This window comes from Passer domesticus, chromosome 2 (genome assembly GCF_036417665.1).
Source record: "Passer domesticus isolate bPasDom1 chromosome 2, bPasDom1.hap1, whole genome shotgun sequence".
Lineage (NCBI taxonomy): Eukaryota > Metazoa > Chordata > Aves > Passeriformes > Passeridae > Passer > Passer domesticus.
This window is the reverse complement of record NC_087475.1, coordinates 64,705,002-64,732,951: the sequence shown is the minus strand read 5'-3', so window position 1 is coordinate 64,732,951 and position 27,950 is coordinate 64,705,002. Positions and strand designations below refer to the sequence as shown.

Below are 27,950 nucleotides of genomic sequence, written 5' to 3'. Positions count from 1 at the left end.
TAAATAATTCCCCATGAAAGAACAGAAATGCATAAGCTTCTTGAGGTATTTTTTGTAAAAGCTTACCTTTTTCCCTTGGATTTTGGCTATAAGATGTTAGCAACTGTAACTGCCAAAGCCCTGTGAATGTAGATGGACAATGGTATAGAAAGAGAAGGCAACTTTAAAAAAATAATTCCAATTAAAAAAGTTCAGGTGAGTGTATGGCTAATTTGAAAATGTAATGGAGCTGCCAGTTACTGGGAATTAGGCTTTCAGAAACAGCATCAGCTCAACATCTTGTCCTAAAAATAGTTTTTAACTTCAGGTATGCTCATAAAGATGTCTCTACTCTTCAGCATACTTCATTCAGAGATAGCGTAGTCCTGTCTGAGACTTTGGAAATGGAGGTGGCTTTTCTCTGAAGAAGAGTGACTTGATAAGGATTTAAACCCTGTTTTTCATCCAGGTAGAAACTGTTCATTACAGTATCTTTAGAGTGTCCATACTTAGCCTTCTACATGCTTACTGAGAGGAAAAAAGGAGAAATGTATTAGAACCAATAGTGTTTGAGTTGCAGGGAGTGAGTAATTCCAGGATCTTGCAGGGATCGTAAATATAACCAGAACTTTGAGGCTTACTTTGGAAACCTCAAAGAATAGCTGCTTCTTATTCTCTAACCTGTTTTGTGGTAGTCAGCTCTTTTCCTGTGGCATTAAGCAAATTTCATTATTAAAAATGAAATCATTTTAGGAGAAAACCGTGCCTCTCAAGGTATGCTGGATGTTGGACATTCAAACAGATCCTCTAGCCTTCTACTGCCAGCTTGGTGGGGCATGTAAATTCACGTAGATTGTGCTCTTCCTGTAGCAACCATTGCTGTATTGCGCTTGTGCTTGATTGTTACATTGCCTGTCAGAGTTGTTCTGTGTGTTGCAAATTATAATTCTTCCTCACTGTCACAGCACACTGTAACAATACTGTTGCTCATGGAGTTTGTGGCAGCCCCTAGTGGGGTTGGAATTTTTATGCTGTAAAATTAGGCTTTTAAGATCCCCTGTAACTCTCATTTCTCTTACACAGTCTTTTTATTCCAGCTATCTTTAGCTGACAATTCTACAAAATTTGGCAGTAGTCGAGTGTTGCTCTTGGATGCAGAAGGGGTTCTGGGGAGGCTTGTGATCTGGAAATTAGGGCAGGTACCATGTCTCTGTGAGCCAAGGGCATGGACCAGGACGCCTGACTGGAACTAGAGGCTTCTGCTGGGGTTTAGTGAAGTCACAGGACTGAACTTGGGATATAGTGCAAAATATTTTCATTGCTGCCTGTCTTTGAACATACGTATGGCTACCAAAGCATTGGTCAGAAGTGGCTTCTCAGAGGTGCAGATATGTTGCATGAGGGTGGGGTTAGCTGGAAACAGCTAGGAGTTGTACTTCCTGAGGTAGGGGTGTAAGCAAAGGTGACAGAATGGCCTGCTGATCAAATTTATACAGCTGATACGGAATAGAGCTGCAGAGACTCCCGAGATACGGAGTTTGGATGCCTGTATTTTCCTTTAATTTCTTTCTCAAAGTTTTAATTTGTGTTGTTTGTCAGGAAATCTGCTTTGCACTGTGTAATGGCTGTTCCTCCACCAGTACCAACTTTGTTAACTTGGATGAATGCATCATGAAGGCATGCAAATAATCCCTAAAAGCTGTTTGCCAGCTTTAGGATTATAGTTCTTTTGAAGTATATTTTATTTCTGTGCTTCAGAACTTCACTTCTGGAAGCAACAAACTCTTAAGTGTCTTTTTCCTGGATTTCTGAGAGCTGAGTGATGTTCAGCTATAATAAACTCTCGTAAATGTAGTTTTGTACTCAGCAAATGGAAAAGCAAGTTAGTGGTTTACCAGAATGTTAGGAGACAGTGTATGTATACAAATGAGATATATGTATACCTCATCATACACTGCTCCTGAAGTAATAACTGAAGTTTCCAGAGTTCAGTAAAAGTTTTGTCAATGATGTTTCATGTATTACTCTGTGCATCCATTGTAATGCTTTCTTTTAAATTCAGGTTTAAAAAACGAATGCTGATAGAACAGCTTGAGAGTTTTCTGGAAGAAATCCATCGCAGATCCAATCAGGTCAACCATATCAAGAGCAGCTAAGAAACTGCACCTGACAGAGCCACAGCAGGGCACTGCTGTTCTTACTTGCATTCATTTTTGACATGCACTCTTATTTCAAGTTCCTGTACCTGAAAGAATGAGAAGCTGCTCAATAAAATGATGAGAAGTATCAATCATCCTTTTTTTTCCTTCACTTCTGTTATTTTTGTAATGTGAAAAATACTACAAAAACGTTTTTATTTAACTAAATTGAGAACTTCTTGCTTGTCATGGACATAAGTGTCACTTGCCCTCAGGTTCTATTTTTCTTAATCTAACCTTCAAAACTATCACCTCTTAAGGTTGAACTTTGCCAAAAAGTTGCTTTGTAATTTTCAAAAAAAAAAAAAGCACATGCATTAAACAAGGTAATGTTTTGTATATACAGTTATTTTGGATATATTATTGTAAGTTGTATAAATGTATTTTGAAAAAATATTTAAGAAAAGCACTTTTGTTATTCCATCAATAAAATCTCTATTTTAATCTTTGTGTCCGTTTGAGTACAGGTTTTATCAAAATTACTTGTTTTCCCTTCCCTTTCCAGAGCTTCTGTGTTCTGGTATCAGTGTTAAAGAATGAAGAGTGGTTTTGTATCACTGGATATTCTGCTCTTAATCAGAGTGAGTGAAAGAGAGCTAATGCTGAATTGCTGCTACAGTAGGATATCTTGTGTATCTTGCACTTTTGGTGGCCAGCATAACAAAGTGATGTTTAGTAAGCACATCTGTAGCCATGACCCTGCAATAAACCCTGCAGTTTTATTGAGGGATACACCACAGTGAAGCCAGAGGTCCTTTGAGGAAGGCTGCACAGAGGTTTTCTGTGTCAGAACATTTTACAGGTTTACAACTGTGGGAGCAGCTATAGGGTGCTGCTGCCTGGACACAAAATATCATTGATTGCTTTGCTGGCCACATCTTTCAGCTGTGCTGGATGCTCTGGGTTATCTGCAAGTCTTTGTTTGATCCAGTGGGAACAGAATAAAACAGTCGTCTCTGATCTTTCTTGGGAGTCAGTGGTTTGCCATCTCACCCAAAACCCTTATTGTGCCACGAGTTGCTGAACACTTGCCATATCCCAGTTTTTGGCTAAAAACCACCCCCCATTTTTCATTATGCCAGTAGTCACATTCATTGTTCTGGAATGTTTGTTCTATGTTGTGTTTACTTCGAAGGAGTAGAGGTTAGTACTGCTGCCTCTTAGCAGTATTTGTTTGGTCACTGAGTGGGCATTTCTGCTTCTTCCCTGCTCTGTGTGGAGGAGGCTGCCCTGGCAAGTGGTAGAATTGCCATCCCTGGAAGTGTTCAAAAAGTGTATAGGTGTGGTGTTTAGGAACTTGGTTTAGTGGTGGACTTGGTTTGGTGCTGGGTTAATGGTTGGACTCTATGATCTAAGAGGTATTTTCCAACCATAATGATTCTATGATTCTGTGTCAGTTTTAAAAGAGCCTTTCAACTTGATTGTCTTTTCACAGCATTTCACTGCTTGCTTGTTACCTTCTATATCAGCTGGGTTATAACTGTCTGAGGTCAGACTGAATTTCAGTTTTATTCTAAAGCTTTGGACTTCAGGACAGGGAAATGAAATTGTGCTTGAAAAATAATATCACAAAGCTTTCTTGTGGGTTGCTTTCATTCAAATGGCCTACGTTCTCAGCAACAGTCAAGCTGACTTTAGCCATGATGAAGTTGAAGAGAAGCTGTTGGTTCATATTGTTAAACATTTAGGAGGCTAAACCTGTTCCATTTTTTTGCAAATGTTTATTTGGATACTGTCTTTGCTGTAGTTGTGGTGCTGATGATTCTTAGCTCTAAGTTTCAACAGACTCGACGATGTAGTAGGGTAGTGGAGATTCTTGGAAAAGCAATATGCTTAAAACTGTGTTTTAATAAATACATACAATGTAGCCTTTAATTTCATTGGAGGAAAGCTCATCACAGGAGGAGCAGAAGTCAGTATATGCATTTAGTGCTTATTATGAAGGATTTGTAACTCTTCCTATAAAAAGTACTGAACCTGTAAATGAAAACAGTATTAACATTATTTCAGTTCAGGGCCACATTTTTGGGGTGCACAGTTTAAATACATAAGTCAGGCATGGAGCTAGCAGATCATAGAATCATTCATTGCTTTTATGGAAAAACTGACTGCAATTGCATGCGTGTCTTAAAATAATCTAAACAATTCTGTATTAAAAACACCTTTCCAAATAATTGGTAGCCCAAACTAGGAACCTGCCAAAATCTGAGACTTACACTGAGCAAAGCAGAACCTAAGTTCATTGCTTTGTGTTTTAGTTACAGAAGGGAATGAAATTACTGCCTCAGGATGACTGGATTTGTTTGGTTATTTGTAATGTTAACTTGCCTGTCCTTCAAGGCAAGGACAGGCAAACCTGAAATTCAGATTAAAAAACTCTCAAAATTTTTCAATTATTTTGAACAGAACTGTGCTATTTTAAGTATTGGAAAACATATTTCTGCTATTACTAGAAAATTGATGCAAGTAATACTTTTGGTCTACATAAAGATTCATTAAGAACTTTATGGGCATAGAGATTTTAAGCACTTTTAGACAGGTGGATGAAAAATAGATCTTGTTTACCTGTTCAAATTTTCCATACCTCAAAAACTTGAATCACTAAGTCTGAGCAAACGAAATGATTGAATGTTTTCACTTTTTGCATTAAAAAGCTTGAATTACAGAAATATATTTTTTGATTTTGAGTTGATTGGAAGGTATGTAGTTTATGCTTCACATAAAAATCCTGTTTTACAATCTGATTTCCTTCCTCTTATATAATTTATATATATATTGTAAACTGCCCATTTTATTCACTGAAGTAAGTTTGTTTTTAATCCTGAAGAGTCTGTGGCTCATGTTTCATAGGTGAGCTTATTAATGCCTTTTTATTTTAAAATTCTGCATTTGCCAAGTAAAATACTTTTATTCATTGACTGGTAATGATTGCCAAAGCATATTTAAAACAAAATTCCAACCAAAGCAGTAATTTTCTCTTTGGGTGCTTGCACTGTGGTCAAAATCCACGATACGGGTTTTTAAAACAAAATGTTACGTACACAGGTATTCACTGACTAAGAGAACAGTGTATGTTGCTTGGAAGCGGATAAGGGAGATATTTCTGTCTTTGTGCTAGGCCCCAGTGTTTTACTGAACCCTATAAATATCTCTGTGTTCCTTGAAAATCTAAATGGCTGTGACCCCAGTTGTGAGAGAAATGTGGTGGTTTGTACAATTTGTAGGAAAATACTTCAGGTGCAAAATTACTGCATTGTTAGGAATGATAAGAGTTGTTGGATTGGCCTGATGCTTCAGAGTAGCAAATACCTGCTAAATGGTGAATAATGCAGTTTTTTATTGTTGCCAACAAGCTATAGGGTGTTTTATTTTGGCAGAGATTCTGGAATAAGTTAATGTGATTGGACATCTGAAATGAGACTTATAATCCGCTACTGAAGCTAAAGGAACACTGTGATGCTTCACTCTAAGACATGCTCTGCAATTCTGTTTGGGTTTTTTGGGTGTTTTTTGTTTGGGGGCTAGGGGAAGTCATTTGTAAGAAAAGAGTTAACAGTTGCAAAGAAACATTTTTTGGCAGAAGTCTGTTTGCTATCAGTATAGGCATGGCTAAGTTTCCTTTATAGGGAAAGGTTTCTATTTTAACTACTTCAGATGTTAATCCAGCTGGTCCGGCCCATTTGTGACTTGAATTGCCCTGTAGAGATCAGTTTCTAATGGTGGAATGTTCAGCATCTCTGAGATCTCTCTAGTGCCTATAATTCTGATAGAAATTTTTTGAGTACATACTGCATGTCCAAAGAAGAGGCTAATCTGGCTTCCTAGACTTCTATGACTATTATACGTTCTTTTTTAGGAAATTAGAATCTATGCTTTAAAACCCCAATCCCCAATGTTTCTGTGATTGTTTGAAGTTTCCTGAACTGAGGAATGGTGTACTATTTGTCTTGATTTCAGTGCTACCTGTGTGGGATTCTGCTCCTGAAAGGCAGAGAATGCATACCTGTATTAGCTTGTCTCAGGAAAAATGTGAAAGGTCGATCTGCTTTGAAAATAGGTGTTCGAGATCTTTTTAGTAAGACCATTGCTGTAATGCGACAAAGAAAACATCAGTAAAAAATGCATCTTTTTTTCTTTCCATCTGCCATACAGTGCCCTCAAGCTCTGGTTAGTACCTTGACTTTTGAGTTACTCCTCTGCTTTAAGACTAAAACAGCAATTTTATCCAACAGTGAGATCAGTCTGGCAAGATTAACAAGTCAGGAGTTGTGAAACTACATGCAGGTGATTTTTAACATTTCAGTGCTGAAGGGCATCTGCCTGGCGTTGGATCTCAAAGGTAATTTTTGTTGTCATCACACCCCTAACTCTGCTGAAGTCATACCTGTTGTCTCATTTGTTAGCCAATTCCCAGGTATGCTGTTCTGGTGAAAAACATAAGCAAGGCACAAATGTAGTTCCTTATCCAATTGGGAAACAAGCAGCAGATAAATACCTACATCATTCTGAAATTTCTCTTGCCAGAACTCTCAACAAAGTCTCAAGTATCCTCAACTCAGTTTATGACTGTCTTTCCTCTCTGGTTGTGGGTTAATTTTTAGATTAAATAAAGAGTTTTTAAGAATTATGATGGCTCAGCTATTATTAAAATACATCTTGTTTAAATAAATTCTTTCTTTTAGCTATATTTTATAAAGAATACATTGTCAAACCCCCCCACCACTAAACCCACCAGATCTGGATTATTTTTGAACAGTTAAACCAATGGAATTACTTTGAAAATTCAAGTAAGACAATAAAACTAGTTTGAGAAGGCACTGTTTTGGTCCTTGTAGAAAAAAAAAAAAGTGCCTAGCTTCTAGTCATCATGTGACTAGATCCAAAGTTTTTAAAGTAAACAATAAATGTAATTGCAATTTTTAAAACTTGCTTGTCAACTTGGTCTGACTGGAGTTAAGGGATGTTTTGGCATTGGTTTCAAGGGGATAAAAGTATTTTTCTCTTAGCCTTTGGTATGTAATTGAAGTCACCTAAAAGCTTTTCTTTTGTATGGGCCTTACCACAAAGTTATTAAAAATATTACTGCTCTGATAGAGATTAAAACTGTTACAAAATTCTAAACTGTACAGCTGTGCAGAAGGGTTAACTTCGTTATGCCAGATGTTCTCTGTACACCCCCCTATGTACGTGTGTGCCTTATTCAGGGTTGTTTCTAGAGGAATACTGAATGCATCAGTTCAGGTGTGCTCGAGTTCTTTTTGGCATTGCAGCTGTGGGATGTTGGAGTGAGGGCATGTGCAACAGGTTGGGCACCCCAGTGAGATGCACTGCCATACTCGCTACATGCCTCTTCAATTCCTTCCTGGGAGCAATGAGGAGAAATGATAGAGTGCCCTGGTCCCCAGCCAAGGGCAACCAGCCTTTGTGATGTAGAGCACATTTATCCTTGGAACCGCCCAGGGAAGCAGAAAGGCGAGATGTGGTTAATGGGGAATGAGTCCTGTACTGACTGGGTAGTCCATAGCTGGGACTTTGCTCTGACTCTCCCACTCACCCAGTCCCATCTGCTCGTGTGCAAGTGATCTGTTAGCAGGGCTAACTGCGCATGAACACTTCAAAGTATGTGAGAATCAAGCTTGTCTGCATAAAACTTGCCCATCATTACCATTAATGCTATCAAAGCAATCTTCCTCAAATCCCATAACAATTCAGGTGCTGTAGATAAAATATTACTAACCTTTTTTCATTTTTTCTTCTTATGATCTGAACAAATAGATAACCAGCAGAAAAATAAGCAATATATTTTCTCAAACTGGATTTTCCCTGGACTGACAAAGTTGGTTTTTTTGATTTGAGCCATTACACCTTAGTCGGACATCAAAAATTAAAGTTTCTTATGAACAATTACAAAGGTAAAATGGAAGTGTGTTAAATAAAAAATTTTGTTAGGCATACTTGTAAATTCTACAATGCTTTTTTTTGTTTTAAATAAGAGACTAGTGGTTGGTTTTATAGTGGTAAGCTCCAGAAGTGAGAAGTTTGTCTGAGTATTTGATTTACCTGTAGCTCCTGATGCCGTTGTACCATCTTCTGTTACTTCAATTTCTGCTTTGTGAATAGCTTCTGAAATATAAAGGCTATCTTGCTCTGCAAACCCCCAAAAATTAATAAGTTATTTTCTGCATTTCGTTACAAACATATTTTTAAAAAAATCTCCGAATGCCTTTACCTTTTTTTTCCTACAGAATCTAAGGATCACATAACTGTTATGTATTTCAGCCTTTGACTCTTCTCCCACTATATGGATAACAGTGGATTGAATGCTGAATGGCAGTTACTAGCTTGAGAGGTCTCCAGTTTGTGGTGGAAGGCAAGGTTACATAGTGAAAACAGAAACTTTAACAGAGTGAGGGCAATGAAAGAACTGAAGAACCCTTGGAAGGGAAAATGTAGAAAAAATATTCTTCTGCAAGAAACAATGGAACTGTGGCATAAAATGCATCTTGGAAAATGATTACTTTCAGAAAGACACTGAAGAGAGTGTTACAAGTCTGCTGTAAAAGGCAGAAAGCAGGAAAGGTTGATTTTTTTCTTTCTTGTCTGAATTCAAGGATCAAATCTAACACGTCGGTCAAATCAAAGAAATGCTAAAAGAGAATTTTATCTATTTCTGTCTTAATTTTGTCCAGTCAGAAAAACTGCAAGGGAATCAATCAGGACAAAACTAGGGAGAGGAAGAATTTTAAAAATTAGATAAATCTTGCGCATTGTTGAGGGGAAAAAATACAAGCTTTCAAGTTTAAGAAAGCTGTTTCAGGTCTGAAATGGAGTAACACATTTGTTTGCTACATGTGATCTGAGAGTAAATATTTTGAAGATTATCTTTGTGCTTCATACAGAAGAGGAAGTGAAAGCTTCCCTACTTTTTCTCCTCAACAATCTATTGCTTAAGTAAAAGATACATTTTCCTTGTAAACTCTGCCTTACGTAACTCTTAGACAGAACCTACTGCTATGACACGGTGGTGTAAGAGTAGAACTATAAAGGGTCTCAACATGTCCTTTGTTCCCTGCCAGAGCAGGATCAAATCCTTCTACAAGCCTTATCCTGTATGCCAAAAGCCAAAGGGAAACTGCTAAATCATATTGTTTATGGAATTAATTTCCCCAAAGTATTTATCTTATTTAAATAGATATTAACTTTATAACATATATCCTTGTGTGGTTCATCAGTATATTAACATTTGCTTGCAATAAGCAAAGCAGCAGTGAGCAGTAACAAATTATTTTAATGTGCATCTATGTGCAGTCTGAGATCTATATTGCAATGGAACATTGCTACGCTCAATTTTAAGAGCAGCATAAAAAACTCCATGAGTAATGTGCCTTCTGAGGTTCATCCCAGGAAAGCAACTTTTCTGTAAAAGCAGGTTTGTCTGAATTGGAGCAATTTCATTTTTTCACTCACATGCACAAGAATGTGAGCTGCTTGCTGGGCAGCTACCACTCCCAAGTCTTTACTGTGAGCAGAAATGACTAAGTTGAAATATTTTGTTGCTGGAAGGAGTCAAAAGAAAAAGAATAAATAATGCGGATTCTTTATTTTTCATTTAATATTAAATGGGGGCAAATTTTCCAAAGAGCAGAAGGATTTCAGTGTTCCAAACCCAAGATTTTAATCATAACAACAGTATTTTAGCAAAGAGAAAGTATAACTTTGTATACTGATTACTGGATTAGCAAGACAATGTAGCCTGGGTATTGTTTGCAGTGTCAGGAGTTGGAATATACACTTGTTGGACCAGCATCCCTCACTGTTAAATAACTATTTGAAAATACAAACAGGAATGTAAGTTTTACTAAAGCATCCTAAATTTCTGAATAAATAACCATTTTTCCAGGCCTACACTGCCTTGACAGTTTTAATCTTATAGACAAGAAAAAAGTAAGTTCAAGACCAAAACCAAACCTGTCCTTCTCACGTTCCTCTTTCCTACAAAACAGCTCAAAATACAATTGCAGTTGAGTGTGAATTGTGCTTTAGAGTTTCACAGATAAAGAAGTACAATCAATTCAGAAGACCTAGGTCTAACAAATCATTCAAATGTAAGAATCTACAACTATTGGGTCAAGGATGATTTTGTATTCAGTCCAGCCTCTTACCTGAAATGCCTTTAAAATTAGCAGTGATGGGATCAAATGCATCTCTAATTCCCAAGGCAGAAAGAATTGTCTTTAGGTCAAAAAGGCTTTGAATGCTGAATCTGAAATTAATATGACAGACTTTATTTGAATGCAGGATTTGTGGAGTTTTGTAGAATTTAAAGGGCATTAACAGATAAAATTTATTTCAAGCTTTTGCATTTCATCCATCTCTTCCTGTATGAGTCCAGTGTATTGTCTGATTGTGTATTTGCAGAAAAGTAGCTCACCTTCACCTGAAGACATTAACAGAAAGAATCCCTCTGTTGCAATCAGATTGCTACTAAGTCTTCTTGACATGTGAATTCTGCATTTCCATGGAGTGTTCTCTTTCTAATGTTATTTTTGGCTATAGCAAATGGCCCTTGGAAATATTTCCCAAAATTTAGCTTGAAGAAAATAAATACTAATGTACACACTGGTTTTCAGCGCTCTGTTAATGTGATGAATGTGTTGTAGGACGTGTGTAATGAAGCCCTTCTGTGCTAATCCATACAGTAGATACAGCCACGTGAAGCCTTCTGTGCCTAATTCCTCCTGCTATGCAATTTCACTGGAGTAGATGATAGAAAATACCTCCAGCATAGGTGTTTGCTAAAACAACAACCAACTAAAGTGGAAAATGGATGAGTGAAACCTGCTTTGTGCATGGAAAGATGGTTATGGCTGCTGGAGGGGGGCCACGCTCCTTGTCCTGTGCCTTTTTAGTACTCTGGCAAGTTAAAGAAAGACAAAATAATGCGTCTTTAGGAGGTTATATGTTTATTGTTCCTTAAACAAAGAGAAAAATGAGTGTGGCAAAGGTCTAGCAACATTTCTCTGGTTTAGATCCTTAAAGGATTTATATCTCAAAGAAACTGTAAGTAAAAACTGTAGGATCAACTGAAATATGTAGTTTTTTTAAAAACAGTACAGAGTGTAACCAGAAGGTCTTTTCATTCCTGGCTCACCTTTTTGTGGTTTAAGAGAAGGTTAGAGCATCTCTGGTCATGTGATGAATAATGAAACCAAAAGCATGTGATTTTGGTCACACACTGCTTGTGTCAGCACTGTCACATGGAATTCTGACAGCTGAAGTAGTGAATCCATTGTGCTAATATTGCTTACCTAGGCAGAAAAATGTCCATCTTTGTTCTCTTCAAGCTGTTGGCCCAGAGGGTTATGGTTTTGGCAGAAAGGTGAGACTCAATCTGGGACAAAGGTGTTCTTTTGTGGCTGGGAAGCACTAGGAACATGCTGAGTTTCTCTCCCAGGTAGGGTAACTCGACCACGCTGAAAGCCTCCAGAGCTGCAGTCTGGAACTGGCCTGTGGGTGGGCAGAGAGAGCTCTTATTTCATCATTCAAGTGGGAAGAAAACCCCGAACCCACAACCCTTGCTGGGTCAGCAGACAGCTCAGAGCAGCTGTGGTGGGATGTGAGGAGTGGTCTCCAGCTGTTGGGCTCCTGTAGCCAGCTCGGGTTGCTGTTAACTCACCTGAAGAGAGCTGAGTGTGTCAGACACAGATATTTTGGCAGAGCAGTGCCAATGACACTGATAGCACCTGGACAACCACCTCAACAGAGCATGGGTATTTTATTACTGTTCCATATAACAGCTGTCCTCCTTGCTCAGTTTGGGGACAAAACCCCCAAAACTACCAAAGCAATGCAGCAGCTATGATGACTCTTCCCACAAGGTATGTTCTTTGAATAAACTTACAATTTTATAGTACTTTTCATTAAAATTTTACAACAACAGGTAGGAATTACAAAAACAAAATGCAGAGTGTCCTAGTTGATTAATTGAAACCTACTTTGGCTCATGTTTCCATCTTTACTACCTTAAAAAATCAATTTCAATCTTATTTCAATTAAAAAAATAGTTCTATTAAACAAAAGCTAGTATATGCTTATTTAAGCCTTAACTATTTTTATTTATGCACTAATTTTATATTTTTTTTTTAAATCTAGGCACAAAGACTTATCATAGTCAGATGAAGGTCATAAAAAGTAGTCTCAAAAGTAAAAGAAGAGAAAAGCTGGAGAGCTTCCAAACTTGCAATTAGTTTTACAGCAATTTGTAACAGCCATTTAAAAGTACTATTTTCATCCCGTATTCCAAAAAATAATTAATCCAGGCATTTCTAATGGAAACTGTTATACAATGGAACAGATTTGTCTGTCACAATTTTGCTTCCTTATTTTTTCATCTGAGAATCCAGTAAGTAGCATTTCAGGAACACTCAGCAACAGTGAGTGGCCAGGAGTTTAATACAACTTAAGTACAAGGCACAAGTGAAAGTCTTACTGCCTTTACTGCAGGCCATCCAAAATATTGAATGTACACCTCCTTCACCCAGCTGAAGCAGTTGTATCTTCAAGAGTAGATGATCACACTGTTTGAGTCAGTGGTTGTAAATAACTGTATATGGATAGCTCATGTTCATAGTACCTAAGTATTTGGCAATAAATACGTAGCTGTAGGATGTCTGAAATATTTAGGGTATGGTGTTTGTTAGTTTTGCAGATATGGACTAGATAGGATTCATTAAGTGTTGATTGTTCTGCTAGATTAATTTTTAGGCTCTTAGCCCTCCTGCCTTGCAATCTAGAGAGAGAATTGCTCTGTTGAAACCAACTCCCACCATGTGGATCATTTGCTGGGAGGTGTTCTGGTTTCTAATGGGCAGGAAAGGAAGATTTATATTTGCAGTGCAATGGACATGAGTGGTATTATTTGTGGGCATGCTGATATTTTGAAGTCAGCACATTCTGCACAAAGGTTATACAGTCCTTATTTATTAATTAGAAAGAAAATCAAAGACTTTAGGTTATTGAGTCGGAACATTTAGTGTTTGTTGCTTGAACTAATTTTGAGCATCCCATAAGGATTATACATATGCTAAATTGGAATTCAAATGTTGTTAACAAATTGCATGGTAAAATGAATATGTAAAATAGTTGTGGTGTTTGAGCAGTGTGTGTGAACAGTAATGTTGACATTTTCTTAGAGCAGTCTTACTTGTCCCCAGGCTGGTTTGTTCTGTGTGGCAATGTTAAAAGGATAAACATTGTTGTAAATGCTGCAACTGATAACAGGCCACATCTTATCTTTCTCACTCTGTGTTTTGGATCCTGGTGGGACACAGCTGCTATCATTTAATAATGAAGGACAGTCATCTCAGTCCGATGTTTAGTTGTACTGAGCCAGTCTTTTGCATTGATTTTAAACTTGTTAGATTTGTTAGAAATGTTTCTGGATTTTTTAGTGAAGAAGAGTGAATTGGCCGAATCAAATGTGACAACCAGGAAATTTTAAATGATCCCTTCTATTTTGGCCTTCCTCAATAGTCTCTCCAGCTGCAGAGAGCTCACACGTTTCAGGCTGGATGAAAGGCAATGCAAATATTTTGTCTTTCCTTTTCTGTGGAAAAATGTAGTGCTCTAGCTAGCTACTTAAGGATGATAGGATGGAGTTCCTTGTGTTTTGGCAAGTGGTCAAAAGAGCACAACAAAATATTTCACATCAACTTTTCAAGGACTCTGGAGCAAATATACGGTCAGGCAATGCAGCTCAGCTGTAGAACCCCTGGCAACTGGCTTTATCTGAGATTCTACTTGTACAAGCAACAGCAGCCCCCTGCCTTCTGTCATTTAATAATCTGGGGCCATAATGATCACCCCAGAATATGAGAAGAACTTGGATGTGGAATTGCAAATGAGTCAGCAAAGATTTTTAATAGCCTGATGGTTCAGTTTTTTCCCATGAGTAGGGAACAGGAGTACATTTGTAAGAAAAAGAAGGCAATCTGTGAATCTTTAAGTCTGTCTTTGAGAAGTTTTAGGACACTCTGGAGAAAAGAATAATCAGGTCACAGAGAGAAATAGAAAGTGAGATAAATTGCAGTATCATGTAGACCGGCAAATGAAGCTATGAACTTTTTTGACTTGTAAACGAATTTGATAAAAAGGCACAGATCCAGCCATTTTAGGTGAAATATTGTTTCACTGTGCCACTATTTACAAGTAGAAGTGCTGGCACTTAGAACCAGAAAGGAAAGGCAGCAAGCAGCCACTTGAAGGGGAAACTGCAATGAGCAAAGGTACAAGAGGTTGAAAAGGGTCACTGGTAGCTTTCCAAAGTATTGTCAGCACTCAAGACTTATATCAAAGACAAACAGTGAGATTGCCATGAAGGCTGGAGTGGTGGAAACAAAATGGTGGGTGAAAAACACACAAAGAATTTATATATCTCTGGAGATTTCCTTCCCCCTGATTTACCTAGGAAAATGTGCCAAAAGGAAAAGGGCCCAGGTGGGCCCAACCTTGTGTAACCACCCTGAGCCGGTTCTGCAGTACACTACACAAGGTATTTTTATCAAGACACAGAAATTGTGAAAGCATTTTATCAAGCATGTGTATGCCCTCATTGAAAGTTTTGTGTACATTTCTGGTCATTTATTTAAAAGAAAGATTAATTTAAATTGGAAAAGTTCAAAAATAGAGCTAGTGGAGAATTTGGTTTTTGAATAGTTTAGAAAACCCTGGCATCAGGTTTCATCTTAGCTATTGAGGGAAAACTTGGTGGCTTGCAATTACATTTGGAAGTAGATATCAAAGCTGAAGAGAAGCTATTTAACTTAAAGGATAAATCAGGCAGGATGCTAAGAGATATAAATCTGTCTTAAAAAAAATTTGATTTGGAATTTGGACAGTTTTCACCCAAGTGCAGTTCTGAAATTTAGAGTGGGAGAGAAAAGAGCTTTTTATATTTTGAAAGAGATTGTGTAGCTAACTGGCATAATTCCTGGTGGCAGAAAAATGAAGCCTGCAGCATGAGTCCTTCTGTCAGCAACCCACGTACATCAAGCCTTTGAAAGTAGCCTACACTGTATTCATATATTATACAAATAAGAGTTTGACCTATATTTATACTGTTTTAAGCCCATGCTGAGATCATCCACTGATTTGGTATAAATTACCTAAGAATTTTTGTTCTTTTTCGGGAATTTGTCCCTGAAGATCTGCAGTTTTTCCTTAAGGCCTTGGAGACAGGCTATGACCAGATCTGAAGGTTTGCAGTGTTGGAGCTCTGCTCCCTCTGGTGCTCACACATTCAAGGGACAGTGATTTGGCTGAGGGGCCAGGAAATTTCTTACCCAACAAATCAAACTGGTAGGGGCTTGATATAATTTTAGTGTTGTTTATCCCTCTGTCATGTGGTCAGATGTTCTTCCTGCTGTAGCCTGTTCCTAGCCATCTTTTTTTAACCAGCTCCATGCTATTGTAAAGGACTTTGTATATATATATATATATATATATATACCCTCAGTCTCTCATATATCTTTCTGCTGGCATGATGTATTGGTGCCTTTTGACTGTTTCCTACAGCTGACAAGTTTGCTATGGAGTACTGGGAGCTGTTTGTCTGTGAGGGATGGGAAAGGGACAGCAGATGTTTTAGGAACCATTTTGAACCCAGGATCTGTTTCATGATTGCCTGGAATTATGAGGAGTCAATTTGGTCACCTGGGTGGTCTTTTCATTTGATGGGACTTCTTATGAGATTTCTCCAAGCTGGGAAAACAACACATCTTAGTGTGGTGTCTGTGGAAATGAATAAATCTGTTCCATATTGCACAGTAGATCAAATATGGATCAAGGACAGTTACCATAGTTAACTTCAGCTGTGTGGTGCATGGTGGGCACTTTCAGGGTCGAGCCCTCTGGCGTTGTAAAAGGCAACATCTGGGAATCCATGAAGGAAAACTTTTTTTGCCACATGCTTCTGAAGTACAGGGTGCTCACCAGGGTGACCTGGCTGAGTGATGGCGCAGTGCTCTCCAGTGTCATCCCACGCATATCCCCATCTGCATGGAAAAGAGACAAGGCAGGGGGACACGTGCAGTCCTACATGCCCAGGTCCATGTGACTAAATAAAGCAAGCTGAGACCACTCTCCATCCCTAAGGCCAAGAGGCACAACTCACAAGGCACTGCTCACCCTCTACCTTCCCCTCCCCACCTACACATGCACCTCACTGGGGTTGTCTGTTGGTCCATGCTCTCCCCAGAGCTGAGATTGAGCTGGCCAGTGTTTTTATTCCCCATTTTGGCTTTTAAACTCAGAGTCTGACTGCTGAGCTTACGCCCCTGTGTGTCTCCTGTAGCATTGTGAAAGCATTCAGTGCCATGAATATGGTCCAAGGGGAATTTGGCTGTTCCTAATTAAAACTGAGAATGCTGCAAAGGATTGCCTTTTTAAAAATTAAGGGAACAAGGCAAAGTGGTTACCAGCTTGACACTGCTTACAGATTCAGACCTATTCCAGCTCTTTCTTCACATTACAGATGAGTGTTAACACAAGAATTAGGTTTCCTGCCTTCAGCCGTGGTTTGGGCAACATGGACGTGGCAAAAATCTTTATGCTTGGTTAAATGTAATTTCTCCCATTACTCTTATTTTACATTTCATTCATGTGCAACCATTCCTGTGGGTCCCTATGGTACCTGCAAGGTCAGTGGTGATCCCTTCCTGCACGTGGGTGCTGTTGGGGTCGGTGAGGTTGGTTTGGAGCAGGCTGCTGTTGGCGCAGCGTGCGGCGCGCTCAGCGAAGTCGGGCGAGAGCTGCACACCCGTGTCCACAAGGAGGGAACATCCCAGCTGGATCACTGTGCCTTGGCTGGAGTCAGCCACTGCTTCATCCACCGTGTGCATGAAATCCTGCACGCTTTGATCTGCCAGGCAAGAGAGAGAAAGTGCAATTGTGCTGAGGCTGAGGACAGCAGGGATTGCCCCAGGGCTCCGCAGCTCTCAGCTCCAGTGCTGACACCAGTGTCCTCTGACTGTTAAAGCCCCTTAACAACTGGAGCACCCTTGACTTTGTGGAGTAATCTGTCAAGCACTGCTGCGACAGGCATTGGAAAGCTCTCTTCATGTGACTGTAGAAATCACTCTAGTGTAGATGTGTCAAGCGGCTGATCTTGTGTCAGGCTCACAGTTCTATGCAGCCACAGTTCTTAACAGTTTATAAGGTTGTTATTCTTTCTTGGTCACTCTCTGAGTTCCCACCAGTGAGGTCTAGTGCCTCTGGCTATGATTGGCTGAGCTGCCAATGACACAACACCACTATCTCCTTCTCCTGATGTTATCCACGTTTCCAGGAAAGGCATTTCTCTGACAGCCCCTCTGCCACCCATGGCCCTTAGGTGTTGTTTGATTTCTTGAAGGAAGGTGTCCCGAACTGGCCCAGTATTGCTGATGAGCTCTGGCTAAACCCAGCTGATAAGTTGCTTAATGTGTTACAAGTGACTCCTTTATTTATACAGTCCACAACAGTGGGCTTTTTTCTTTTTTTTTTTAAGAAAACTGACATGGTCTGAGGTGTAAAGTATTGTTCTTGTGTGGGAACACTTGGTGAGCTCTCTGGAAGGTGTGAGAAGTCAAAGATGGTAAATTAGAAGCAGAGATGAGTGTGAGGAGTGGTATCCCAAGCTTGTGACTTCACCAAAGTGCTTAGCTAACCAAAGTCCCAAATTCTTTCTTGGACAACAGCTGAAAATTGCTTTAATTAGACAGCAAGGAGAAAAAATTTTAAAGCATGTCATTTTGTCTGTGCTATCTAGACATATATCCCATTATACATTGTTTTGTTAGTACTAGAAGAAAGGTGAACAAATTTTCCAAACTTTGAGAGAAGTTTACAAGTGCATGTAAGAGCAGATTCTCTGTGAGCAGTGAATGAACCATTGATGTTTCCATTGTTTTCAGCCTGCTAAGCTTTTATCCATATCTTTCATTATTGGTTAGGGCAGACCAACATAAACATTAATGCAAACATCTACTGGAAGAAAAGAATTTTATCATATATCCATACATACACAATTTGGGTTTATTCATCTTATAGGAAATTTCATCTAAGTATTTAATATATTAAATTGATTTAGACCATTTGAGGAAGTGGTTTCCTTCCCCGTTACTGGAAAAACACTATATACCAATAACAATAGATCCTGTCCTACTTTATTTTCACATTCATGCATTAGTATTGCTGAAAGCCAAAGCTCATGTGGTTTATGCCACAGACAGCTAAAATGGAGATAAAATGTCTGCTTACCATGATGTGCCACATGAGAAGAAGAAAGCATAGAAGAGCTAGCAGGTCATTAACAACCCCTGCATTTCTCTGTTAAATTTTCTCTGAAGATCTGTTCTTGAATTTCACTTTGAAATGTTATTCTGTAAGGTCCTTTCATAATAACTGAGCCCCTAATGACCAGAAGTGTCAAGCAAGATGTAATCCTTGTATGAATTAATGTTGTTTAGGAATTGAATTTACAGAAATAGCAGTCCTGTGAGCAAGACTTTATTATATCAGCTGTTCATAATTTAGATGCCCTGTCCCTGTGTCAGTACATGTGACTGTATTGGCATGGATCAGCCAGAGTTAGCTCTTACTGCTGTGCTGGGGTTGAATATCAATGCTGCACAGAATGGTGGTGGTGACTGAGGCTGGATATATCACAGGACAATGAAATTATTGTGGGTTTTAGTGTTCATACCCTAAAGGTAAATTTTATGCTGAGAAATAGCAGTGTTATCTCTATACATAAGTATTGTATGTAAGCTGCAAATTTTGAAGATGAGGCAGTCATCTGCTTTTCATAAACATTCTGCCCGTAATGTAAAATAGTTTTTGACATGTGATTTGAGATGGTAGGATAATCCAGAGCTAAAATGAAAACAGCATCCTTAAATTCAGCTGACTTAATGCTGGATTTAAAGACATCTGTCTTTCCCATATCCCTTCCAAATTCCCAGTGAGTTTTATATTTTAGCCTGCTTTCAGAGAAAGATGCAATTGCACCACCCATCTGTCAACATGTATCTCTGTCTGCCAGTCTCCTTCTGATAATTTTTCATCTTTTGGGCCAGTTGTAATAGCATTAGAAAAGTCTTAAAGATAATTCAGCTTCTACAGGTTTCATAAAATTTTTTAGTGGGATAGGAGAGAAAACACTGTTTTCTGCCTGGCAGTTCTTTGCAGAGCACACAAAGGAGACCAGGACACAGTGGACACAATAGACCTCTGGCAAACCTGGAGTAATTCTGCTGTTCAGGGAAGTAGCTTTTCTAGATGTAGATGTATTTTGTGTCATAAAAGAGTAAGTACTGATTCAGAAAAAAGAGGAATAATAACCTGTGTGTCATCTACTCCTTTGAGTTTCCTTTGTCCACCTGATATGTGGCTGTCAAAGACAAAGAGAACTACATCTTGCAGTGAGAGAGAAAGCACAAGTTTAGTATGATGTGTGCAATTCCTGTCACCTTTATAAAGCTGTGAATTTATTACCAAAATGAGACAATAAGGATTTTTAAAGTACATTACCATGAATGCTGTATCCTAGGGCATCTTGCAGCTCTGTAAAGGTATTTCCTTGAGCTCCAAACTGCAGCAGCTCCAAAGAAACAGCCACACTTGCTGGAGAGATTACCAGATTGGTCCTGTTCTCTGCTTCAGACACCTGCCGGTAGAGACTGATGGCAAATTCAGTCTTCAGCTCTCTCAGCTCATCATGGGAGATGCAGTTCCCTTTGGTCATGCAGCAAGCAGACAGGATAAATGCAGAGAATAAAATGGGCAACATGAAGACGAGCTGGGAACAGTCTCTACCAGCTAATACCTGCAATTAATGACATGGATATATTTAGAAAAGCAATAGGCTGAGCTGGCAGAGGAACTTTCCATCAGTGTTGAGGTGTCACTTGGAATAGTAATGATAACTGTTAAAATACTTGTCCAGGTCTACTCAGTAGCTACTGTCATTAAAAAAAGAAAAAAAAAAAGAAAAAAAAAAGAAAAGAGATATGTATGGACATGCTGATGACTCTGATGACCAACAAGAACTGAATTTTCCAGAATGCTATAACATGTAAGATGGTATTCCATTACAGAGCATGGAGACACAGTCTCTTGGTTAAAAATTAGCTACCTGCACACATGATGGGCCACCTCAGTGCAATCTCCATGCTGCTGAGCACCCACAGCTCCTTTCTGTCCTCAGCAGAAAGAGGGTCACTCCCAGAACGAAGGCCACCCCTTGTGAAATGAAGAAATCTAATTGGAGGCTCCAGGCTGGGCTTTGGATCCAAGTTTGCAAAAGGCTGCCTTCAAATTTCCCCCCCAGATATTCCTTCTGTGAAATTTATGCCAGTGAAAGAAAAGGTGGTATTTGCAAAAGGCTTCAGTGCTTGCAGCACAAAATCACCACATCAGATTTTTATGGGAAATCAAGCACTGGTCAACGTTATATTAAGAGACACTTAGAGTCATATTTAAAGGAATAATGTTAAAATGAGAGAATATCTTTCCTTACAGAATTCCACATTTGAAGATTGTATACAAGTATATTTTAAAAATTACTGCACCTTCTTTCACCTCAGGATTTCCTACAAATCTTTCTCCATGCCCTTTGCTCTAGAGAGCACCTCTAATGCTTCGTATTTACTCACAGTTAGATCTGTTAAATTGTCTTGCCTTCCTGTGTCCTTCTGGGTGCCTGAATGGAAGCTGCCTATGAACGTCTTGTCTCCTTCTTTAATAGGTAGTGGAGCAAAGACTAAGTCATGAGACTGCATTTAAAGGGATAGTCAGTGATCAGGGTCTCTGTCGGCGATGTCTGTACCACTCTGTCCAAATTCCTGTAGGCTACAAGCTCTATGGAGAGCCAGGCAAAGCAGCATGCCACTGACCAGCAAATCCAAGGCAAGGAACAAAAAGGTACACATGGACAGAGAGTCAGCAGCTTCCTTGCAAGCCCTGCTCGAGCCTCATGAGGCTTGTGACCTGCTGGTACCGAGCAAGGCATCTCCTATCTCTCTTCCCACCCCCCTCCTTCTTTTATATGAATTCCATTGATTCCTCTGCCACAAAGGGGAAGAGAAAGGGCTCTCTGTGTACCAGGCACACAGCTATTTTTTTACCCCCACTTTGAAACCTTATTCAGAAATCCCGTGCAATTAAAATGTCTTTATTTCTCTTTTTTTTAAAATTAATGCTATCCGAAATAGCAAGACTTTCTTTCACTCTTTAGTTTCCAGAAGGAAGGAAACAACAACGTGCTGCACCTGAAGCAGAGCAAATGAGGAAGGGGCCGCTTTGAATGGACCAGAAGCAGAAGAGCAGTGGTTGTGACTGTTTTAAAAGCAGTCTTGCTTCGTGTGATGGGATCAAATCCTGCTCATCATATTCACAGGTTCAGCCTCACAGCTTCACAATGCCACCTAAGACAAGCAAGATTTGGCCTAAAACCTAGTGTACAACTGCAGCTTATTGATCTTCCCAGAGTTTGGTGTTGTACACTTGGCCATTTCACAATATACATTCTTGTAGCAAGTAGGAAAGAAGAGATTGGGAAAAAGGACATTACAATCAAGCAATAATTCAGGTGTTACTGCTTCACTCTTAGGAGGGAAGGAGCAGCCACAAAATGGAATTAGAGCCCGAGTGAGAATGGAGCAGTCAGCCTCTCTTACTCTGTTCTTGTGCTGTTTGGAGGAAATGCCAGAATAGATGCAGACACTGGGGTCTGTTTCAGGATCCTGGGATTTAGAGCACATACCTGCAAGGACTGGTGAAGTGCAAGAGCTTGGTCAGTCACAGTCTAATACAACACGCTGAAATGTAATTTTGCCACAGATTTCAATGGCAGTATCTTCACCCTGAAAATTACATTTGTGCTTAGGGGTTTGGCTGAATGAGGACCTCTCTGCTGAAGTTATCATTAACAGTTTCCACTGGAGCGGAGATGTATTCAGAGGGAATGAAACAGAGGCCACCAAGTGATGTCTCAAAGGGCTCAGAGCTGTCAATAGATATATTAGCTCTGGTCACTGGTGAGAATTTTACACTGGATTTGATGTGGTGTTCCCAGAGGCTCTGGACCTGAAAAGACATTTCTTTGCCCTTCTTGATACTCTTCTGTGGATTTATTAAGATTTTTAAATGAAAGCTGGGGAACCCCTGAACGTTTTAAGTGTTACTGCCTAAAAATAACATTCAATTCCCACTTTGCAAAAATGTTGCTATTCAGATTTTGGGTATGTGTTTATGGAAGACATAATTGAAAACTAGACCTGGTAAAAATGTTGTGTAAGACAGCATAATTTGAGAAAGGGTAAAAATTGTTCTGGGTCTTGTCTCATCACAAAGGAGACTTAGAAATGGGAGTGTTTGTTTCAAATCTTCCCTCTCTGCAACTGTTTTAGGAAAGGAAAGCTGTAGAGGAATCTTTGCAGCAAAAACAGTGTTTACAGATAAGCAGAGAGGACTTAAGAAAACTGAAACTGGATCAACATTGTTCAAAGCAATCATGGGGAATAAGAAATGTGCTTTACATATAACAAAAAGGAAACAAATCCACCGGTGAATGATGAGAATGGAGGCAGTGGAGAAGGAAGAAGTAAGAGTCAGTGAAAACAGCTGTGGCTAAAAAAGAAGTGTAGAAGCCTGGGGGAAGGCTATGAACATTCATCATGGTCAAGTCAGAACCAAAGTTGTCATGCCTGTTCAGTTTAGCAGCCTAAGTTCAAAGTTTCTCTGTGCCAGACTGGGATCCACAGTTGAGAACTGGATGTCCAAGGAGAAGCCAGTGCCACATCAGGGTGAGTCTAAAAACTGAGGTTACCAAGTGAGCCCAGGCAGACAGAAACTGAGCTGTCCAAGTGAGGGTAGTTCAGTGGCGGCTGCAAATTAAATAGGCTAGTTACAGAAATTCTGTGTCAAGAATAGAGGGGTCTTGGACCTACAGATGTGTTAGAGTTGTGCTGCTGTGGAGAAAGGGACTTTGTCTCCTTTAAGGATATTTTTTTGAGCCTTCATAGCTGCCTGTGTCCTAGTTTAGGCATCACAGCCTTCTGCTTATGCATCACAAGGTACTGAGAAAGTACTGATAAACTTTCTGGCAATATTTTTGTTTTTAAGATGCTGAAAATTCATTTTAAAAGGTGTGCAATTGACTGGTCCCCAAGAAAACACCTCAAAGTCAGGAAAGGGCAGAGGTAGCATCTGTATTTTGAGAAGTGCTTCTTCACATTGCGATAACTTTGATTGACTGTGAGGGAAGTGAGGAAAGACATAAACTGAGGATGTCTGGAGAAAACACAGCACAGGAGTGTGTGGGTAGCATTCTGGAGCACAGAGTGTCTCTGTGGAGCTCCTCTGAGCTTCTACAGGAGCAGCTGTGAGAGCTTCACAGGGAGCCCAACCTCTCTGTTCCCCCACTAAGCAGAGAAAACCACCACTCTTTGAGAAGGAAGACAGCAAAGAGCTTCTGACGTGTGAACACCTGCCCACACAGGGAGCCAAACTGGTGGAAAGCACTGGAAAGAAGCCATAAGTGGCTGCATTCCATGATGGGTTAGATCATATCTGTGTCTGCAGTGTGCCACTTCTGTTACTGCACAGCCCCTCGGCGTCCCCTGTGTGACCATGGTGGTGGGCAAGGGGACAGACTGCCGAAGCATCCCCTGCTGCTCAGCACTGACAGATGCCATCACAGGCGGCTCTGCAATGTCTGGTGTGAAAAAATGTGCAGAAATGGAAAAGAAAGATGAGGGAAAAGAATCAGAGAGAGCTGTCCTCCAGAATTACATCTTCAAGGTCTTCATGGGCCAGATTCTGCTCTCAGGTACAGGAGTGTAAATGCAAACCATCAACACAAACTTGGGTCCTTGAGCAAATGAAGAGCTGCTGGGGGGGCTATGGGCTGGGAGATTCCTCTGGGAGACAGATGCTCCATGACTCTGGAAAACAGACTCAGGGTGGAGCCTCCATGGTGGTAGTGACAACAGGGAGGAAGGTCAGGATCTTATTAGCCCTGGAAGCAGCCAGAAGTCACAGGACTGAAATGAGAAACCAGAGGGAAAGGCACAGCCTGCATGGGCACTATGGGCAAAGAAGGATTTCTCTGGAAACCTTCCCCCACAACTAATTTTTTCTCACAGGAGACTGGAGTTTTCTCTGATTTATTGGTGTTCTGAGAAAAACTGACCCCTAGCTTGGTGTGGCTGCTAGAGGAAAGGGGGAAATGTTCTCTGGGTTCTGACCAGTTTGTACTTCTGGGGCATGTGCTTTACACAGTGATCTGGAGCAGAATTTGGCCCAGGGAAAGGCTGGAAGAGAAAAATATGACAGAACCAGTAGGAAGCAGGTTTTCCTCTTCAGAACTCTCCTGTTAGCTTTTCTGTGTCAGGTCAGTCTCCTGCAGTCTTCCTTCCACTCTAGCACAGCCCCATGGTCAGCAGGACTACCGTGCATTTACCCCTTCACAAATGAGAACAGAATTTAACCTTCTATCTGCATCTGCCTTCTGTGTGCTAGCTCTCCTTAACACATAGAATAACCCTAGGGAAATTAAATTGGATCTAAACCAGCTTCTTTCCTGCTTACATCTCTCCTCCAGGAGCAAGTCTGCACTGCAAGATGCCAGCACATTTGCTCAGTCAGGAAGGTGGTTCTGCTGAATCTCAGGATAAGAAAAACTGGCATCATCATTTCATACAGAGCTTATTCTCTGGGGAGGCAGATGGCTGTGGAGCCACAAAACACCCAGATGAGCAAATGCAAGTGAATTTGTTTATTGCTGTCCTCGTGCCATGCAAAAACCAGCACTGCCTCTGCCTCCCACTGGGGTGTGAGGATAAAATCTGGCTCTTCAAAGGGTGACCACTTTAGAGGGTTGCTTCCAAAGGATAAATCCATCTGCTCAGTGAGGTGTCTTGGTTTGAGCAGATGAGCTTGGTGCCAGTCTGGCCCTTCTGGGGAGGTCATAAAATGTAGAGTGCCACAGTGGAACTCCATTCTGCTGGAGCCCCCAGATCACTTCCTTCCTGGCCTTCTCCAGGTGAAAGGAGTGCTGTTAGCAGCAGCGAAGGCTTTTTGGCAGCTCCACAGGAGGAGGTAGTCTCCCTGCCCATGGCTGCAGGCTGGGTAGCAGAGGAGCAGTGGCACAAGCTGGCTATGACCAAACTGTGCAGCACTTGCTTCCCAGTCCTCTTCAGCCCCTGTGGATCTAAAACATGAATGTAACATTTTGATGGATTTTCCTCTATCTGTAGTACTCCAAGTGGAATAACAGAATAGTGGTTTCACAGCATCACCCTGGGAATCTGTTTCCTGCCCTGAGAGATGCCCCAAGGCCACACTTGGAGGATGGGTTGGTGACAGAGGACTGTGTGGGATCCAGGCTTGGGTCAGGCTATGCCACGGGAGTTTTTGAGTTGAGTCTGGCAATAAATGAAATCTGGACTTTTCCTGGGGGCAGTTTTAAAGACAGATAGTGACAGCAACAAAAAAACTGAGCCTGACAGTGAGTTAATAAGTGGTGTGAGAAATTGGTGCTGGGGCTAAGTTCAAGTTTGCAGGGTAGGTGTATCTAACATGTTGTTTGATGTCTTCTGCTGTGGGAAGAATAGTGCAATTCTCTGGTGTGAAGCAAAGCAAAGAAAGCAGGAGTTCCACTTCCACTGGATGAGGTTAATGCCATGACACTGATGAAATGACAGCTGTTTCCACACACAGAATTGTAGGCTAAGAGCCCAAATCAAGCAGTTTTTTCACTGACAGTGACTGTTCTCATTATGTATTTTTTAATAGACAAAATTCAAAAGGACTGAGAAACTACGAGAATAAGACCACCTCTTCTTTTTTCAGGCTGATGAAATTTATATGAATTAAAAAAAAGAAAATAAAAACAAAAAAATGAAAATATGATTGAGGGAAGACTAAAGATTTTGCACATCCTTGTTGTAATGCAATAGTTGTCCTATGCATATGTCATAGGGAAGACAGCTTAAGGAACACCAGGAAAATGATGCATGAGGTCCAAAGAGATAATCTCACTGTGTATATATTTTCTGCAGTGGTGTATGAAGATCTTAGCAGTAAAGTCTCTTCCCTGTGGACTCTGAATGTATGATAAGAGCCTGCCTCTGTGCACAGCTGACCTGTGGGGGCTGCTGTCACAGGTCAGCTGCTCAGCTGACTGCAGTGGCTCAGAGGTGCTGCATCAGCATGTTCAGAGTGGACTTGCCAGTCTGTGAGATGCCACCTCTGCCCCCAGATGTCACCCTTTTGGTATCCGCAGACTTAAAATTCTCCTGAGGTAGAGTCAGTACCCTGCATGGGGCCTGGTGGAGATTCACACTCAGAAAAGGCATGCCAGGGAGCCAAAGCAGGAGTGGGGAGCAGCACTGTGGCAGCATATTTTCCTCCCAGACAACTCCATGAACCAACAAATTAAATGCATTTGCTGTTGACATGGAATACAAAGTAAGTTAAAAACTGGTGCCCCCAAATGCTTGTCTAACTGTCTATCACAGGCTCTTACAGTGCCAAGTGAAGGCTGCCAAGTAAATGACATAGGAAGAGGTCCTTATATGAGCACATTGCCAGCTGAAGTTCTGCTGCTGATCTGACTGAAATGACAGGGAACCAAACAGAAGATAAAAACATAAAGATGTTTATGAAGTTACCACGCTGACTTCTTATAAGAAGTCTTGTTTTCAGAAAGAGTGGTGTGTTTGAGTAGGCAAGAGGGTTGAGATGAAATGGGAATTTGTGGAGTGAATAACGTGGAAGAACATGGTTTTGCAAAGGCCACCCCAGCTTGTGATGTGCCCCCAGGCTGGGCAGAGAAGCACAGTTGTGTGTGTTTGCACATGTTGCACATACTTCCTCCTGCATGCACTGCACTGCACACAAGTTCACCCAAAGTAAGAAAACCCTCCTACTCAGGCAGCCCCACTCTTGCATCCCTGTGTGGTGAAATGGTCCTGCTCCACCATGACAGGCAGGGCAGAAAGGGTGGGTGGGTGTTCCCATGTCCCTCTGCTAGCAGGGTAAAACAAAAAACCTTTATTCTTTGGAAAAACCTCTATTCTTCAGAAGCTGATCTGCTCTCACAGCTTCAGGTTATAATCCCTTTTGGTGACATCACAGGTACTGCTGAGGCCGCCAAGGTGATGTCACAATGAGAAGCTTGTGACTGTAAATGGGGAGTAAGCCACAAGAACAGATGACCTCAAATTAAGCTAATAACCTGTTATTATATAAGTGTTCCCAATACTTATATAAATGTACCCGTAACAAAAAATAAGAAAGAAAAAAGGCCCAATGACCTATCAGGATATGTGAAGATGTGTGTAAAGTGACACTTCTCACAGACCCACAGATCCTTTATTAGTGTGTCTTGCCTCTAAAAATCTTCTATCAGCTCAGTTTTTAAATCAACCTCAGAATCTTTCCTTATTTAAAGAGAAAAGCACAAAAGTTGTTCATATTTTGACATGTCAAATAATCACATACAGGCTTAGGCATAGCAAAGGATCCCAACCAAATACAATCTCCATTTTAGTGGCACGAATGTGTTAAGTAATTTGAGCATATAAGAACTTGGAAATATGTCTTTCCTGTGAAGCCCTCTGGGGTCCTTGGGGAGTACCATAGAATGGGTATATATCTGAAACTATCTAATTATTACCTGCTATATTCTTATGATAAATAGGAACTAATAAAATTGAAAACTATGTGCAA

General features: G+C 40.3%; 2 protein-coding genes across 5 annotated transcripts in view; one reads left to right on the top strand and one right to left on the bottom strand.

Moving 5' to 3' along the window:
• The window catches only part of INTS6 (integrator complex subunit 6), a 38,863-nt gene extending 36,242 nt beyond the window's left edge, over nucleotides 1-2,621 (top strand). Inside the window, exon 18 of one of the 4 annotated variants that reach the window (XM_064408859.1) lies at nucleotides 2,042-2,621. In XM_064408859.1, the coding sequence (XP_064264929.1) occupies nucleotides 2,042-2,135 (94 nt within the window). In that variant the 3' untranslated portion in view covers nucleotides 2,136-2,621. Of the gene's footprint in view, nucleotides 1-307; nucleotides 2,010-2,041 lie in introns of those variants that run through there. The other 3 variants (XM_064408862.1, XM_064408858.1, XM_064408861.1) reach the window with 3 other exon arrangements.
• Nucleotides 2,622-3,845: 1,224 nt separating this feature from the next.
• On the bottom strand, nucleotides 3,846-20,034 carry SERPINE3 (serpin family E member 3). The gene is made up of 8 exons (XM_064408915.1): nucleotides 19,746-20,034; nucleotides 16,867-17,094; nucleotides 16,031-16,228; nucleotides 11,486-11,684; nucleotides 10,340-10,440; nucleotides 8,238-8,324; nucleotides 6,181-6,264; nucleotides 3,846-4,154 (listed from the first exon to the last, which is right to left on the bottom strand). Exons 1-8 carry the CDS (start codon nucleotides 20,002-20,004, stop codon nucleotides 4,114-4,116), a joined length of 1,197 nt encoding a protein of 398 aa, XP_064264985.1. The 5' UTR covers nucleotides 20,005-20,034; the 3' UTR covers nucleotides 3,846-4,113.
• Between the last annotated feature and the right edge of the window lie 7,916 nt (nucleotides 20,035-27,950).

Excerpts from the sequence above, each read along its gene's own strand:
- SERPINE3 (XM_064408915.1), bottom strand. The coding sequence starts at position 20,004 with ATGTTGCCCATTTTATTCTCTGCATTTATCCTGTCTGCTTGCTGCATG. Across the intron at positions 10,441-11,485 it reads ATGGACATTTTTCTGCCTAG|ATTCAGCATTCAAAGCCTTT; the intron begins GTAAGCAATATT and ends TATTAATTTCAG. Across the intron at positions 4,155-6,180 it reads CCTGAGACAAGCTAATACAG|GTTCAGTACTTTTTATAGGA; the intron begins GTATGCATTCTC and ends TTTCATTTACAG.